Source organism: Schistocerca americana, chromosome 1, assembly GCF_021461395.2.
Source record: "Schistocerca americana isolate TAMUIC-IGC-003095 chromosome 1, iqSchAmer2.1, whole genome shotgun sequence".
Lineage (NCBI taxonomy): Eukaryota > Metazoa > Arthropoda > Insecta > Orthoptera > Acrididae > Schistocerca > Schistocerca americana.
In genome coordinates this window covers 481244530-481263004 of record NC_060119.1, presented here as the reverse complement: position 1 = coordinate 481263004, position 18475 = coordinate 481244530, and the positions used below count along the sequence as shown (strand labels likewise).

At 43.4% G+C, this 18475-nt stretch overlaps 1 protein-coding gene across 1 annotated transcript in view; it reads left to right on the top strand.

The window, feature by feature from the left end:
- The window catches only part of LOC124565812 (katanin p60 ATPase-containing subunit A-like 1), a 143769-nt gene extending 135376 nt beyond the window's left edge, over window positions 1-8393 (top strand). Inside the window, exon 7 of the mRNA XM_047131020.1 lies at window positions 8030-8393. Within this exon, the coding sequence (XP_046986976.1) occupies window positions 8030-8393 (364 nt within the window). The remainder of the gene's footprint in view (window positions 1-8029) is intronic.
- The last annotated feature ends 10082 nt before the right edge of the window (window positions 8394-18475 follow it).

Below are 18475 nucleotides of genomic sequence, written 5' to 3'. Positions count from 1 at the left end.
AATACTAGTATCATGTTCAGTTTACTAGCTTTCAAGCCATAGAGAAATATTATTTGTGGTATGAAAATGCAGTGGTTGTTACCGAAATTTAACTTTTCTTAAATGTTATATGAGAACCAGGATTTGCTGTAATTTTTAAAAGATATTCATTGAAATTTGAAGCATAGTTGAAGTATTTCTTTTTAACATAATTTCATTGTCTTTTTCGTTTCTGACGTACTGTGTTTTTAACTTTCCAAAGTTTACTCCTTATTACAGTGTTAATTTTATGTCAGTCTGGTTTGTAGTTATCCTGTTCAATATATCTAAAGAAATTTTAATCTCATTTTTTAATACCAACAAAAAGATAGTTTCTTGTTTTCTATAAAAAAATTTAAAAAATAGGAAGAGAATAGTAGCAGGTTCGCGTCCACCGCATTCTGAATACTTTTTTCATCTTCCGTTTTCTAAAAGATTCTGGGCCATTCTTACTCATTTAATGAAAGTAGTACCTCAAAGAAATGGGGTAGCACCTTTGCTTCATACTAAAAAAAACGGCTGAGGACGACACAGCGGCTGATCGGTACTGTTGGGCCTCCAAGGACTGTTCGGACGGTGCTTTTTTGTGCATCTAAGTTCACAAATAAATTACCGTTGGGTGGCTTGCGGAGTATCAATGTAGATGTAGATGTAGATGTAAAGTGGTGTTCAAATTGTAAGCTTTACAGACAGAATATTAATCAGACCCTTAAAGCACCCTTAAAGGGCACAGTGTCGCTTTGGAGCTCTGTGGCTGGAATAGAAATAGTGCAGGTGGTCATATGACCCTCCACTGCTAACGTATGTGAAGTGTTGTGCACGTACCAGTCGGTTGTATGGAATTAGCGCAGTGAGATGGTTTGTGTCGAGACATGACAGAATGGGAGAAAGGAGCCATCATCATTGGACATACCGGTGACCACACCATGAATGGAGCTGCTTGATTTGTTGTCTACAGGGAATGGTGTGCAGCTGAGATCCCAAGCGACAGGGACCAATCGCAGGTGTTACACCTTGTAAATGACAATCGATTTCAAGCCATGCTGGTAACTGAGCAAAGACTGCATACAACATATATTTGGACCTCGCAATGGGCCATTGCTGACAGAGCCACATAAAGCAGCACATCTTCAACGGACCAAATAACAGAGAAACTGAACAGTAGCTCACTGAGGATATGTATCTTGGCGCAGCGAGACGAGATGCAATGTCTCGAGTGCACCTGTGGACCAATGGCGGGTTTAACTCGTAGTGTATGCACGATGTAATTCAGAACAGATGTGGTTCTGTGATGTTTAAGACCTGTCTTACATACCATGACTTAGGCCCACTCGAGGTTACAGTAAACATGAACCAGATAAACAAGTGTTGCCCTTTTATCATGCTGAGGATGCTGTGGGCGTTCCTGGCTTCCAAGATAACAGCTGTGTCCACAGAGCTGCATGCATATGTTCCTGACTTGATGAACACACAAGCACGTATCGCATCCTGACTAGCCCACTAAATCTCTCGAGCTTAACCTCACAGAGAATGCGAGACTATTTGTGACAGGGGAGAAAATGTAGCAATCAACATTGCTGCAGTTTGGTAGCTCCATAGAATCTCGCTGTCAATAAGTGGCTTCAGCTGGATATAATACGTCTGAAGAAACTTGTGTACCATTTTGCTCCCGGAATTGAGTCCATGACCAGGGCTATGGACGGTATTGCACAGTCTCCAGGGAGGAGATAAATTTTTGTCTGATGTACTTATCAGTGCCGTTGTGATTGGGTGCACTGTGGAGATATACAGGGTGGTCCATCTGAAATTTCGGATGAGATTATCTCGAAAACTATACATCAGGTAAAAATAGTGGGTCAGACAAGTTTGTAAGCTCAAAGCTCAAAGGGGGTTATCAAATGATACAACAAGTGACCTCCAGCCCCCGACCCCTTGGGTGGGGTGGGGGACAGCTTTAAAATCTTAAATGGAAACACCCATTTTTTATTGCAGATTCGGATTCTTCATAAAAAGGTTATCAAGTTTTGTCTGAAAATTTTTTTAAACCATTGACAGATGGCGCTGAAATCAAGAAAAAAGTAAAATTGGGGAAGAACTCTGATTATTATCCGAGAAAGACGCATCAAATCGAGAAAAAAAATCTGCACAGATTCTTTCGTTACACCAAATTAAGCTATTTTGCACAAAATGTACTGTATCCTAGTTTTAGCGTTACCCATGAACAGCGACTTGGACGTAGTATAATGATATTCCAATGAGATGCTTCATTAATGTGAGTCCCCTTGCCTCTCACATGTTGGGGCGATTCATTAGTGTGAGATTCACAATTTGGGGTGCTTAATTAATGCAATTAGCCACGAAGAAATTCTTCAAAATTATCCCCATTTGCTTCAATGCATAAAGTCAATCGTCTGCGAAAGTTGTACACAGTTTTGAGCAGCACATCCCGTGGTATGGATGCACACGTTCTTCGAATGCGTTGCTCCATACCGTTCCGGGTTGTGGGCTGTCTTTCATAAACAATATTTTTTGAATAACCCCACAAGAAAAAAATCAGAAGTCTAGTGAACGTGGAGGCCACTGAATTGGTCTGCCACTCCTATCCACCGACCAGGGTACCGTAAATTTAAAACGATCCGCACATTTTTAGCATAATGGGGAGCTGCTCCATCCTGTTGGAACCACATTCGTTGCCTAGTTTCTAAATCAACAGATTAGATTAGATTAGTACTTGTTCCATAGATCATGAATAAGACACTCCGTAATGATGTGGAACGTGTCAGGTTAATGAAAGGTGTTTATACAAGATATTACATCACACAAAATATTACATGACACTTAATACTTTTAATTTTTTGCGGGGGGGGGGGGGGGGATTACCGACTTACTATATCCAAAAATTCATCTAATGAGTAGAAGGAGTTGCCACTAAGAAATTCTTTTAATTTCCTTTTAAATGCTATATGGCTATCTGTCAGACTTTTGATGCTATTAGGTAAGTGACCAAAGACTTTTGTGGCAGCATAATTTACCCCCTTCTGAGCCAAAGCTAGACTTAACCTTGAGTAGTGAAGATCATCCTTTCTCCTAGTTTGTAGCCATGTACACTGCTATTGCTTTTGAATTCGTTCAGGTTGTTAATGACAAATTTCATAAGTGAATATGTATATTGTGAGGCTACAGTGAAGATCTCTAGCTCTTTAAATAAGTGTTTGCAGGGTGATCTTGGATGAACTTTAGCAATTATCCTGATTACACGCTTTTGTGCAATGAAATAAGGAAGCAGAGAATAAAAATAGGCATGGTAAGCTAATTTACTGAGATGTATATCGCCAAAATTTGCAATGACTTTAATAGCATAAGTAGCTGAACTCAAATGTTTCAGCAGATCGTCAGTGTGTTTTTCCAGTTCAACCCTCATCAATGCTTACACCTAGCAATTTTGAATATTCTACCTTAGCTACCGATTTACGATCGAAGTCTATATTTATTAATGCTGTCGTTCCATCTACTGTGTGGAACTGTATATTCTGTGTTTTGTCAAAGTTTAATGAGAGCCCATTTGCAGAGAACCACTTAATGATTTTCTGAAAAACACCGTTTACAATTTCATCAGTTAATTCTTGTCTGTTGGGTGTGATAGTTATACTTGTTTCATCGGCAAAAAGTAACAGCTTTGCATTTCTGTGAATATAGAATGGCAAATGATTAATATACTGGATGATCAAAAAGTCAGTATAAATTTGAAAACTTAATAAACCACAGAATAATATAGATAGAGAGGTAAAAATTGACACACATGCTTGGAATGACATGGGGTTTTATTAGAACAAAAAAAAAACAACAAAATTCACAAAATGTCCGACAGATGCGCGTCGTTTGGTGATGATCGTGTGCTCAGCCTCCACTTTCATCATGCTTGGCCTTCCAGGTCCCCAGATCTCAGTCCGTGCGATTATTGGCTTTGGGGTTACCTGAAGTCGCAAGTGTATCGTGATCGACCGACATCTCTGCGGATACTGAAAGACAACATCCGACGCCAATGTCTCACCATAACTGCAGACATGCTTTACAGTGCACTTCACAACATTAGTCCTCAACTGCAGTTATTGTTGAGGAATGATGGTGGACATATTGAGCATTTCCTGTAAAGAACATCATCTTTGCTTTGTCTTGCTTTGTTATGCTAATTATTGCTATTCTGATCAGATGAAGGGCCATCTGTCGGCCATTTTTTGAACATTTGTATTTTTTTGGTTCTAATAAAACCCCACGTCATTCCAAGCATGTGTGTCAATTTGTACCTCTCTATCTACATTATTCCGCAATTTATTCAGTTTTCAAATTTATACTGACTTTTTTATCACCCGGTATATTGAGAACAGCAGAGGACCCAAGACTGAACCTTGTGGCACCCCGTTCTTGATTGTTCCCCAATTTGAGAAATCACCAGTTTTTTGCATATTATGTGAACTGCTTATTTCAACTTTCTGCACTCTTCCAGTTAGGTCTGATTTAAACCATTTGAGCGCTGTTCCATTCATACCATAGTACTTGACCGTATCTAGAAGTATTCCATGATTTACACATTGAAAAGCCTTTGAGAGATCACAAAAAATCCCAATGGGTGATTTCCGGTTACTCAGAGCATTTAATGTTTCATTAGTGAAAGTATATATAGCATTTTCTGGTGAAAAACCTTTCTGGAATCAAACTGACATTTTGTTAAAACTTTATTTTTACAAAGGTGTGAAGCTACTGTACAATACATTACTTTTTCAAGAATTTTGGATAAGGCAGTCAGAAGAGAGATGGGTGGAAGTTGTTGACATCAGACGTATCCCCTTTTTTATGCAGTGGTTTAACAATGGCATACTTCCGTCTATCTGGGAAAAGACCCTGCTTCAGAGAGATATTATATATGTGGCTAAGAATCCTACTTATCTCCTGGGAACAAGCTTTTATTATCTTGCTGGAAATGCCATCAATTCCATGTGAGCTTTTATTCTTGAGAGAGTTTATTATCTTCCTAATTTCAGAAGGAGAGGTGGGTGGAATTTCAGTTGTGTTAAATTGTGTGGGTGTGGCTTCTCCCATTAACTACCTTGCTTCTTCTAATGAACATTTAGATCCTATTTTCTCTACAACACTTAAAAATGATTATTGAAAATGTTTTCGACTTCTGGCTTGTTGTTTGTCAAGTTTCCATTCGCTTTGATGGTAATGCTGTACTCTTGGTTGCCCTGTCTCCCTTGTAATAATATTCCAAATTGTTTTGATTTTGTTATCAGAGGTATTAATCTCAGACATGATGCACATGCTTCTGGACTTTTTAATAACCTTTCTTAATGTAACACAGTAGTTTTTATAATATTTGGCTGTTTCTGGGTCATTACTCTTTCTTGTTGTTAGATACAGTTCCCTTTTGTGGTTACAAGATATTTTTATTCCTTTAGTAAGTCAAGGTTTTTTGCATGGTTTCTTATAATTAGATTTAACTACTTTCTTGTGGAAACAGTTTTCAAATTCTCTTACAAGTGTAGGAAGAAATAAGTTATATTTTAAATTAGCATTGGGTTCCTTGTACACTTCATCCCAGTCTGACCGCTGAAGATTTTCCCTGAAATTTCTAATTGTTGAATCATTAATTGAACGCCCAACTTTGGAGGGTAGTTTTGAATTACTGAATGGAGCTATGTCATATACTGTAACTAGCTGAGCACCGTGACCAGAAAGGCCATTCTCAACAGGACAAGAATTTATGTTTTTAAACTTAACTTGGTATATAAAAGTGTTATCTATCAATGTGCTGCTGTCCTTTACTAACCGAGTAGGAAAATCAGTGACAGATGTCAAACTGAAAGAACTGAGCAAGACTTCCAGGTCATTCTTGCTATTACACTCTTTCAGTGAATCAACATCTCCCATTAGCTCCAACAAATCATCGTGGAAAAGTTGTAAACATTTTGGTCAAAAAAATACGGTCCTATCAAGTAACCGTTTAAAACTCCACACCAGACCATTAACGACCATTCGTGTTGATTGTCAACGGGTCTGTGCCAGCGGGGATTGATAGGGGACCAATAATGACAATCATAACCATTTAATTTGCCATTGTTTTTGAATGTGGCTTCATCGGTGAACATAACGTATCTGAAAAAATCATTGTCACCTCTTATCATTTCCTAGGCCCATTGGCAGAAATGCACACGTATTTGCATATCTTTCGGCGTTAATGCCTGAGTCAGTGTGATATGACACGCATGATATTTATCTGCCTTCAAAATCCTCAAAACAGTTGATTTTGTTATTCCACTTTGTCTCTGAATCGCACGACAACTCATTTCGGGATCCAGTTGAACACAGGCAAAAACGGTAAGGGTACGAGCGTCATTTTCATTGTATTCGCGATGACGAGGTGGACAGTCCATGTATCCATTTCAAGCTCGAGTGCAATTTCGAACGATGTTTTCGCTTGGACGTCGTCTGTTTGGGAAACGATCCGCATACAATTGTATCAACAATCTCTGTAGGAGGATAGTGAGCCATATTTCGCTAGAGAATAATTTACTTTCGTCAGTTGATGTTCCAGGTTCACAATCTGAAAATGATGTGACGTCTGGTCGCATTGCACCGACCTGTATACTGAGCCGTAGTTCGTACTTTGGCCACGGTAGCGACACAGTCGGGTGAGTAATGCAATTGTGAAGAGTTCCCTAACGAGATTTTAATACCATTGCGCCCCCCTCCATCAAACGTTGTGGCGGGTAGGATACATTTTGTAAAAAAGTAGCTTAATTTTGCGTGGTGAAAGAATTGGTGCACATTTTCTATCGATTTGATACGTCCTTCTCGGATCATTCTAAATACCGGGTGATCAATAAGTCAGTTGAAATTTGAAAACTTAATAAACCACGGAATAATGTAGATAGAGAGGTAAAAATTGACACACATGCTTGGGATGACATGGGGTTTTACAGGAACAAAAAAAACCAAAGTTCACAAAGTGTCCGGCAGATGGAGCTGGGCAGCAAAACGTCAGTGACTGCGCATGACAATCATGTTACAGAATCGCATCATCCCCAGCCTGGCTGATAAACACCTGCTGGAACGTACGATATTTATCCAGGATGGCGCTCCACCCCATATTGATAGACGCGTGAAAGATCTCTTGCGCGCGTCTTTTGGTGATGATCGTGTGCTTAGCCGCCACTTTCGTCATGCTTGGCTTTCCAGGTCCCCAGACCTCAGTCCGTGCGATTATTGGCTTTGGGGTTACCTGAAGTCGCAAGTGTATCGTGATCGACCGACATCTCTGAAAGACAACATCCGACGCCAATGCCTCACCATTAACTCCAGACATACTTTACAATGCTGTTCACAACAGCTATTGTCGAGGAACGATGGTGGACGTATTGAGCATTTCCTGTAAAGGACATCATCTTGGTTTGTCTTACTTTGTTATGCTAATTTGTTATGCTATTCTGATCAGATGAAGGGCCATCTGTCGGACATTTTTTGAACGTTTGTATTTTTTTGGCTCTAATAAAACCCCATGTCATTCCAAGCATGTGTGTCAATTTGTACGTCTCTATCTATATTATTCCGTGATTTATTCAGTTTTCAAATTTATACTGACTTTTTGATCACCCAGTAAATCGGAGTTCTTCCCCAATTTTAATTTTTCTCCATTTCAGCACCACCTGTCAATTGTTTAAAAAAATGTTTCAGACAAAACTTGATTACTTTTCTATGGAGAATCCGAATCTGCAACAAAAAATGGGGGTTTCCATTTAAGATTTAAAAGTTGACCCCCACCCAACCCAAGGGGGCGGGGGCTGGGGGTCAATTGTAGTATCATTTGACGTCCCCCTTTGAGCTTACGAACTTGTCTTGCCCTCATTTTTTACTCGATATATAGTTTTCGAGGTAATCTCATTCGAAACTTCAGATGGACCATCCCGTATATGAAAAGATGCCTTTTGAGTGAGTGTAAACGCGCCTTCGACAGGTTCGAGCGGAGGGTGCACGTGCCACTGCCGGACGAGGCGTCCCGGAGGCGGCTGGCGGAGGTGTGCCTGCGCGGTGTGGCGACCGAGGAAGGTGTGGACGCGGCGGCGGAGGTGGCGTCGCGTACGCAGGGGTTCTCGGGCGCGGATGTGGCTGCAGCGTGCCGCTGCGCGGCCATGGCGGCCCTGCGGCAGCTCGTGCGAGACAGGGGCGTTGACGCCGTGGCCGCGCTGCCCGCTGACCGGCTGCAGCCGCCGCTGTCGCTGCAGGACCTGCGGGCCGCGCTCGCCGCCGCCAGGCCCACTGTGCGTCGCTCCCTCGTGCGCCGCTATACTGCCTGGGCCAAGAAGTTCGCCACAGACTAATTTGTCCGTTGTTGTCCTGTCAATAAAATCTGTACCTGTCTGTCTGTCCCAGAAAACGCTCACTCACTTGAACGTGTTTGTAACGTCCCTACCAGAGCCACGTATAGAGCTGACCTTACCACATTCGCGGTTCTATATTTTCAATGCGTCACTCGGACACAACATTAAATGTACACAAGTTAACAAATGGCAGTTGTAGCTTTCTGAGTATACGGTAGTTTATGGAGATCTCACCAGTTTTGATATCGCGATGTTACTGTTATCTCGACGGTTCTTATATCTCGTCGGTTTTTATATCTTATTGGTTCTGAGACCTTGTCAGTTCTCAGATCTCTATAGTTTGGAGTCCTCAACAGCTGGAGGACATCGACAGTTGTAACATCTCGACAATTATGTAAGAGTACTGGCTGGCGCAAGCTACCCCTGCCATAACCATGTTGATTCCATCAAGCATCTGGCGCAGAATTTTGCCACCGTGGCTGTTCACATTATGTAGGCACAACCACTCAATCGGAAACTAACTGTGTTACTGAAATCCACAGTGCACTTCCACCACCTCCTCATGGATCATTGTAACGTTGTTCCACTTCAGACGTGGAAAACAAATTGCCACAGGACGCTCCGCTTTATCAATGGCCTGCGCTGTTTCGTTTTGACTCTTTTAGCGGCGTGCTACTATGCTGAGGATTTTTTTCTGTAGGATGGGGCCCCTCCACGCCCACACCGACGTGGTGACCAAACCAAAAGTTCTACTGTCACCTCCGTATAACATATTAGTTTTCGAATCAGGAGTCATAGGATGCGGGCTGTGATGTTGTCCATGCGTCTGGGTAGGATTACTCATTGACATGGTCCATCAGGAGACAGAAAATGGACGAAAGCGATCGGAGGGTAGCGGTTTGTAAGGGCAGAGGGGAAAAAAGTGCCAAGGCAAGCGCCAAGGGAAAGAAAACCTCTGCGGCAGTAGGACGGGTAGTAAGGCAGTAGCGGCTTGATAGCTGCGACAGTGCATGCAAAGTGAGGTTACGTTAGTGCGAGGTATCGTGCTTCGTTACCTTTGTCACTGCGGGTGCTCGTTGTAGATGGGTCAGTCCGGGCGCTGCAGCTGGGCTCCTGTGAATTCTCCTGAGCCTGCTGCAGCGGCTGCGTCCCTGTAACAGTCCTAAGTCGTCATACATTTGTGGGCGATCAGCCATAGATCAGCTCACAGTGTAGGGGGGGGGGGGGGGGGCTGGTTTGCGTGTTGTGTATAGAAAGGCTTCCCTACGATTGCCTGTTTTTCGGCGGGTCGAGCATCTGGGGTTGGCAGTAGTAGCTGTGTTGTAGCGGCTCGCCAGTACTGTTGTGTTAGCGTGCTATGAACCATAGATGTTTAGTCCCTTGCTAATAGTGGTTTTGGTCTATTATGTTTCCATCTATGGTTGTGGTCATAGTTCCCCAGAGAAAGAATAAACGGGTTACGCGAGTGTCTCGTGTTTTTGTACAGTCGTGCGGTGAGTTTTATGAATACCTGCAAGAGGGTATCTAGCCGATATTCCCAGTGAAGATCCGCGGTGCGTGTGTAACGCGGAGCATTGCTTATGATTCTGAGTACTTTGTTCTGTATGAGTTGCAGACGGCGCAGGCGTGTGGGCGTAGTTTATCCCCAGACTGGAGCAGCATACGTCATCAGAGGTCTAATAAGTGTGGTGTACATGGACCTGGACACCCTCCTGTTCAGTGTGCTACGCCTGTTAAGCGTAGGATCGAGTTGTTTGAGCCTCGCCTTTGCTTTTTTGGTCGCGTGTGGAATGTGGTCCCCCCCTGAGTAGTTTCTGGACCAGCCAGACACCAAGGTATCCTACCCTCTCACGAAAGCGTATTGGGCGTGCATGCAGTGTTATTGGGTTGCAGTGTTGATGTTTGAGCATTAGTTTAGGTCTTCTAGTGAACAGAACGGCTTCGCACTTGTCGACGTTTACTCTAACACGCCATTTCACCAACCAAGGCACTGCCGCTCTGAGTGCAGTTTGTAGTCATGAGTTAATGTTAGACTGTTTCCAATCTTGCGCGAGGATGGCAGTGTCATCCGCCTAGATTGCTACCATCGTGTTGCGTGTAGCTGTAAGGTCATTAATGTAGAGGCTAAAGAGTATGGGCTCTAGGATGTTTCCTTGGGGTACTACAGCCTGTACACCATGTCGTGCACTCCTGTCCGTGAGATATGAGTGTATGAGATGTATGAGCCCATCAGAAAACCCTGCTTCGCTTAGTTTGCGTATGAGGCCGTTGTGCCACAGACGGTCGAAGGCCTTTTCGATGTCCAGGAACACTGCCTCAGTGGCTTTGTTTGTGTTGTATCCGAATTGCTCCAGCCTCAGGGTATCGTTTGTAACGCAGTACGTAGTGAGTCGTTTTAGTTCACCTTCTCAACGATCTTGCTGAGCGCGCTCAGCAGGCTGATGGGTCGGTAATTTTGTGGGAGGGAGTAGTCTTTCCCCGGCTTCCTGAACATCAGGACCTTGGCCGTCTTCCAAAAGGCGGGGAAGTGTTGGTGTTTAAGAATGGCAATCGTGATGTGTGTTAAGTATTCTACTGCTTTATCCGTGAACTCCTGAAGGACACGGTTTTGAATGCCATCGTGACCAGGGGCCTTCCTAGCTGTAGTATGCATGGCGGTCCATTTGACTTCAGCTGTGCTAGCCTGTCGGATGTCGTTGCGCGATGGTTGGGCCAAGATGCATGTAACCGCCTGGTCGGTCTCAAGTGTGAACGCTGGATCTGAGGGATCCAGGTTCGGTGTGAATGACGCTGCAACTGTGAGGGCCATCAGTTCCGCTTTTTCTTCCGCAGAATATGCCGGTCCGTCGTACCCTTGTAGCGTGAGTGTGTATAGTTTCTCCCTGGTGAAGTGACGGGCCAGCTGAGGTGCGAAGATTTAAATGTATACCAGGACTGCACATATGCACCTCCAAATAAACAAAAAATGAATTATGTACTTTATTTTTTTTAAGATGATGGTTAAAATTTTATGACTGCTCATCATAAAGTGGAGTTATATACAGGGTGATAGTAATTAAAGTTCAACTTTCAAAACAATATAGAAATAACACCACTGGTCAGAAAGACGTCAAATTGTAACGGAATATTATCGGAGAAAGGGGAAAACGTATGGCAGAAAATAAAAAATAGTGTGAAAATTGATCGCCGGCCGAAGTGGCCGAGCGGTTCTAGGCACTACAGTCTGGAACCGCACGACCGCTACGGTTGCAGGTTCCAATCCTGTCTCGGGCATGGATGTGTGTGATGTCCTTAATTTAGTTAAGTTTAAGTAGTTCTTAGTTCTAGGCGACTGATGATCTCAGAAGTTAAGTCCCATAGTGCTCAGAGCCATTTGTTTGTGAAAATTGATCAATGGATGGCGCTGTATGAGTCAGAATACTTAAATGAAAACACCTGACATGTTAACGACCCATTGAAGTTGGTATAAACATGCCAGGTACGCGGCTTTTCATCCTTTCGCGTCCGCGACGTTCGCCATGACTGTCTCAAAGCAGGATCGCGCTCTGCTTGTAAAGCTGTACGAGGGTCACTCCAAAAGAAATGCACACTATTTTTTTTAAATCCATCTTTTATTCTACATGTTTGAAAATTTTGCAGTGTGTAGATACATCCTTTAGGAACAATATTTTCATTTCTCCACATAATTTCCATCCCTCTCAACTGCCTTACGCCATCTTGGAATCAGCGCCTGTATACCCGCATGGTAAACTTCTGGACCAACCTGTTGGAGCCACTGTTTGGCAGCGTGCACAAGGGAGTCATCATCTTCAAACCTTGTTCCACGAAGAGAGTCTTTCAGTTTCCCAAAAAGATGATAGTCACGTGGAGCCAAGTCAGGACTGTAAGGCGGGTGTTTCAGTGTTGTCCATCTGAGTTTTGTGATCGCTTCCATGGGTTTTTGACTGACATGTGGCCGTGCATTGTCGTGCAACAGGAAACCATCCTGGTTCTGCCGATTTGGTCGAACACGACTCAGTCGAGTTTGAAGTTTCTTCAGTGTCGTAACATATGCATCAGAATTTATGGTGGTTCCGCTTGGCATGATGTTCACAAGCAATAGTCCTTCGGAATCGAAAAACACCATAGCAATAACTTTTCCAGCAGAAGGTGTGGTTTTGAATTTTTTTTTCTTGGGTGAATTTGCATGATGCCACTCCATTGATTGCCTCTTCGTCTTTGGTGAAAAATGATGAAGCCATGTTTCATCACCTGTCACAATTCTTCCAAGAAATTCATCTCAACTATTCTCATACCGTTCCAAAAGTTCTCTGCATACCGTTTTTCTTGTTTACTTGTGAGCCAGTGTCAACATCCTGGAAACCCACTTGGCACAAACCTTTTTTAACGCCAACACTTTCAGTATTCTGCAAACTCTTCCTTCCCCTACCCCAACGTAGCGTGACAATTCGTTCACTGTGATGTGTCTGTCAGCAGTCACCAATTCGTTAACTCTCTGCATATTGTCTGGAGTGTGTGCAGTACGAGGCCTGCCGCTGCGAGGACAATCCTCAATATTGCCGTGCCCGTTTTCATCACATAACCTGCTTGCCCACCGACTAACTGTACTGCGATCGACAGCAGCATCTCCATACACCTTTTTCAATCTCTTGTGGATGTTTCCCATTGTCTCGTTTTCACAGCACAGGAATTCTATGACAGCACGTTGCTTCTGAAGAACGTCAATTATAGCAGGCATCTTGAAGACATGCTGTGACGGCACCACTCACGGGATCGGGTTGAACTAAGTTTGAAAACAAGCGGGAAGTATGTATCTACACACTGTAAAACTTCCACACATGCAGAACGAAAACTGTATTTTTACAAAAATAGTGTGCATTTCTTTTGGAGTGACCCTCGTATTACAAGAATGATGACTGTGGACATGCAGAACTTCCGGACACTGAAGAGTTTGAAAAAAGGCGTTGCTCCGATGACTGCCGTGGGTCGGGAAAAAAATTCGGAAATCCGAAAATACGGGTTCTTTTTGTGTGCAACGTTGGTAGAGGGAGGAAACGATATGACGTCAGTGGAAGCAGTGGCCTCAGCAATGCAGGGGGAGACGAGTGGTGGTGTGCAAACGTGTAGTGCGCGGAGGATTGCCCGAACATTGGCCATACCCGTGAGCACGGTGCGTAAAATCCTACGAAACATCCTTCTTTGCTATCCATTCAAAATAACGCATGTGCATGAGTTGCTTCCTGTTGACCTGCCAGCAAGAGAGACCTTTGCTTTAGAATTTCTTGCTCGCATGGAAGTGGACAGTGATCGGCCATGGAAGATTTTGTGGACAGACGAAGCCCACATCCATCTGACAGGATATGTCAATACACAGAATTGTCGAATATGGGCAACGGAAAATCCACGCGCAAATCAACCAGTATCAATTCATCACCGTGTGGTGCGGGTTTACGGCATCATTTATCATAGGGGCATACTTTTCGAAGAGACTGGTGCTTCTGGTCCTGTTACCTGTACCGTCACTGGTAGGCACTATGAATGTCTTTTGCGCAACCACGTCATTCCTGCTCTCCAACAGATGAATGTGTGGATGGGATCATTTTTGCGCAAGATGGCGCACCCGCGCACATTGCAGTTCCAGTTAAGCAGCTGCTGAAGCGCCATTTCGGAAATGCTGGAATTATCAGCCGCCGTTTCCTTACAGCCTGGCCGTCCCGATCACCTGCTCTTAATCCGTGTGACTTCTGGCAGTGGGGCTATCTGAAGGATGTTGTGTTCACTGTTCCGATTGCAAACTTAGCTGCATTGAAGGGAAGCACTGCGCAACACGTTCTGAACGTGACCTCGGGAACACTTCGATCAGTTGTGGAACACGCTGTTTCTCGATTTCAACTTGTTGCAGAAAACGGTGGACGGCATACTGAACATGTTTTGCGCCAGTCACACGGAAATTAATAATCTGATTTGATTTTGATTGACGCATATTACATAGTTTTTGGCCTCAGGACAATTTAAAACCGATGTGAGTGATGCGTTTTATGCGGTTTCTGGCCTCAGGACAGTTAAAAACCGATTTTCCGCATTCGTTGTGATGTGACCTTGCCACGGTGGATGGGCTTAGATAACTGTCTTACACTTGTACAGCCATGCACAATTTGTTTTAACGTCAAACGTACACCTTAGGCGTTGTTGTACGATTCATTTGTCATTTCTAGTTGACCACTATTAAATTATGATGCTTACAGCACCATCTATTGCTACATATTGTAACTATTTATTTTTCTTCTGCCATACGTTTTTCCCCTTCTCCGATAATATTCCATTGCAATTTGACGTCATTCTGACCATTGGTGTTATTTCTTCCAAACTCTGAATCACATCAGGGAAATCTGCAATTACATCCACATCTATACACTGCAAACTACCGTGAGGTGCACGGCAGAGGGTATGTCCTATTGTACCAGTTATTAGGGTATCTTCCTGTTCCATACTTCCCTCGGGCATGGATGTGTGTGATGTCCTTAGGTTAGTTAGGTTTAAGTAGTCCTAAGTTCTAGGGGACTGATGACCTCAGAAGTTTAGTCCCATAGTGCTCAGAGCCATTTGAACCATTTTGTTCCATACTTCTAGCCATAAACTGGAAAAAAGTTCAAACTCTATGTCTTTGTTGTTGACTGATTATTGGGCCTGCTTGATGGCTGCTGCGTCCATTGAGCATAGAGCGTGTATGAAGTACCTGGTTTCATCAAAGTTTTCGCACGAGAAAACTGCTCATCTTATGCAAGTACCCCTCCCTGTGGCTGTGTAGGATAGCCGTGCGGTCTCAGGCGCCTTGCCATGGTTCGCGCGGCTCCCCCCATCGGAGGTTCGAGTCCTCCCTCGGTGATGGGTGTGTGTGTTGTCTTTAGTGTAAGTTAAAGTTGGATTAAATAGTGTGTAACACTAGGGAGCGATGACCAAGCAGTTTGGTCCCATAGAACTTACCACAAATTTCCAAAATTTCCCTCCCTGTGATAACAGGAAACTGTGGAAGGTTGAAACCTGTCATTTCTTGCTAGAAAACTTCACGACTAGGAGCCTTTACCAGAACCTTCCTCAGAGTAGTAATGATGTCATTTACCCTGCAGTAATGCTGCCTGATACTTTCGCAAAAACGGCATAGACCATGAGCAATACATGTCACATGGTTGAGGTTGTAGATGCCCTTCAGTTGTTAGAAAGCCGAAAGTATGTAGCGTGTTTGATCAGCCTCCACAAACCTGACTATTTTGTATTGTATGTCCCATGACCACAGTTTCATACATGAGTCGTTGAAAGATTGCATTATCATGCAGGCATTTGTCTTCTCGAATCTCACGTTTTAAATACCATAGGCTTTACCCATTCACCAGTTAATGAAAAAACCAACGCATTCAAAACATATCTTTGCAGCTCATCAGTATTTTCATCTAAAACAGATCCCACTTCATGTTTGCCGAATGCCTCTTTTATTTTCTCTAAAACGTTCTCATAAATTGGCTGTGCGTAACTTTCTCTCAGAGTGCTCTCATCCAGTATTACCCTTTGTGTGTACTTCTCAGGAAATGATTTGAATCCAGGATTGTTTACCTAGTGGACTGAAATTCCTGACTGGATTGATGCCATAACAAATCCGCACTAAACTCATTCAGTGACCGCTGCGCTTTAGACCCCTGAAGCGAAGGCGTGTGTCAGAGTAGTTTACTCAGCTTACGGCTTGCACTGTTCTTTAAATATTTGTTGTTCTGGAGGTGCTGGTTTATTCTGCTTCTTTGATGCTTATTGTCGCAGAATGATGTCATCAGTTTTATAAACTACGTCTTGTATTCTTCTGCAAGTGCACACGATTTCTCTCTCTTAACCTTTAGCATGATTTTGTTGTGAAAAATCCATTCTGGTACAACACTAACACGGTCAACAAGACAGTACACAGGCGATAGATAGGGACCGTTAAATTCACGGCAGGACTAACTGAACCTAATTTCAACTGTTGCAGTATCGTTGTTTAAATTTTATCTGATTTCTCCGCTGCAGAGTGAAAATCTCAATCTGGATGTTGATCTTTGTTACTGAAGTTGACTATTGTTGTTGAGGTTGGCGATTGTTGTTCGGGGGTGCTTTTCCTCAATCATATTTTAATATTTATTGATTGAACAAAATCTTAAAACACCGTTCAAGAACAGAAAAAATTATGTCCAGTCTATTAAAAACGCAGATAAAAAATGGGTGGAAAGGTGCTTAAGCATGGGATGGAAGAAAAAAGATGCAACATGCAGTAATCTCACAGAAAGGTGCATGAAACTTTGCTTGTTTTGCTCCATTTCCCGCCTCCAAGTGTGTGTGTTGACCTGTCAGTGTGAAAGTAGGTATATTTCCGGAAAGGCGCTACACCTTAAAATCCTTTCTTCAGTTATTACCAAAAGCATCCAAACAGGACCATCGCGCTGTTATTCTTTTGTTGGCTGCTGAAGAACAAACACCAGCATTCATCCACTGGAGAACGAAGACTGTATGAGGCAGAATGTCTGTCGAAAACCATAGTTGTGTAATGGTGTACCAAGTTCCACGCTGGTTGCAGTTCTGCACAAGACGCCAGTCCATCTGGCAGGTCAGACTCATTCACTATGGACAACAAGCAGGCAGTTGATGAAGCAATTAGGACAGACCACGCATATCCATTCGTGCACTAGCAAAGGATCTTGGCATCAACTTCGTTACTGCACAACACATAATCCGGCAGGAGTCAGGCTACTGTGGATACCCCAGCTGTTGAATGCCAAACAGAAAGTTTGCCTGAAGCATCCCATGCATTCCAATGTTGAAGGCAACACGTTCCTTGAGTTCACTGTCACTGACGATGAGAGCTGGGGCCTTCGCTGGGAATCGGAGTCGAAAGTGTCGACGATGAAGTGGTGTTATCCATCGTTCCCTTGTCTCACGAAGTTCAAGAGGCAAGCATCTATCTGCTGGAAAGGTGATGCTAACTCTGTTCTTTGATTACCAGGGCCCACTGCTTATAGATTTCAAGAAACCTCTTGTCCCCATCACTGGGGAACGGTACTGAGCAACGCTGGAAAAATTATGACGTGCAATTAAGGTGAAACATCCGGAAAAACTGCGACAAGAGGTGCTGCTGCTTCATGAAAACATGTCTCCATATCCTGAAAGTCGTAAAGTAGAAGTTGTACAACTCAAGTGAGAGACAATAGAGCACCTGTCGCACAGTCCTGATCTCACCGCATATAGTTATCACGCCTTCCATCTCTTAAATGTGTATCTTAAACCTGGTGCATTGGTGGGATGGTTGCCTCAATGCTCACAGCGATTTTTCCTGATTGGTCTCCGAATGTAAACTTTTTGATCGCCCTTAATATGGTGGTATACATAGCTAAAGACTGTGACACATATTTTTGTCATTTGAGTCTTGTACTGTTATACATGCATAAGTACCGCTTTTCTGACAACAGACGGGCCAATCAGGACTGAGTGACCACCATGTCATCTTATGCCACTGGCGTCGTTCGGATGTGGTATGGAGGGGTGAGGACCAGCGCACCATTCTCCGTGTCATTGGTGGCTTTACAGAACCGTTTGGATGTGGTATGGAGGGGTGAGGACCAGCGCACCATTCTCCGTGTCATTGGTGGCTTTACAGAACCGTTTGGATGTGGTATGGAGGGGTGAGGACCAGCGCACCATTCTCCGTGTCATTGGTGGCTTTACAGAACCGCTACTTCTCATGCAGGAAGGTTCTCAACTGGCATCACAAGGCTGATTGTACCCAATCCCAATCTTTCCACCAAGCGAAAATCCCTGGCAATAGTGGGAAACAAAACCCAATTCCTCTGGTGGTCAGTCAAAAAAAAAAAAAAAAAAAAAAAAAAAAAAAAAAAAAAAAAAAAAAAAAAAGTGTGTGAAATCTTATGGGACTTAACTGCTAAGGCCATCAGTCCCTAAGCTTACACACTACGTAACCTAAATTATCCTAAGGACAATCACATACACCCATGCCCGAGGGACGACTCGAACCTCCGCCGGAACCAGGTGGTCAGTCAGCTATGTTG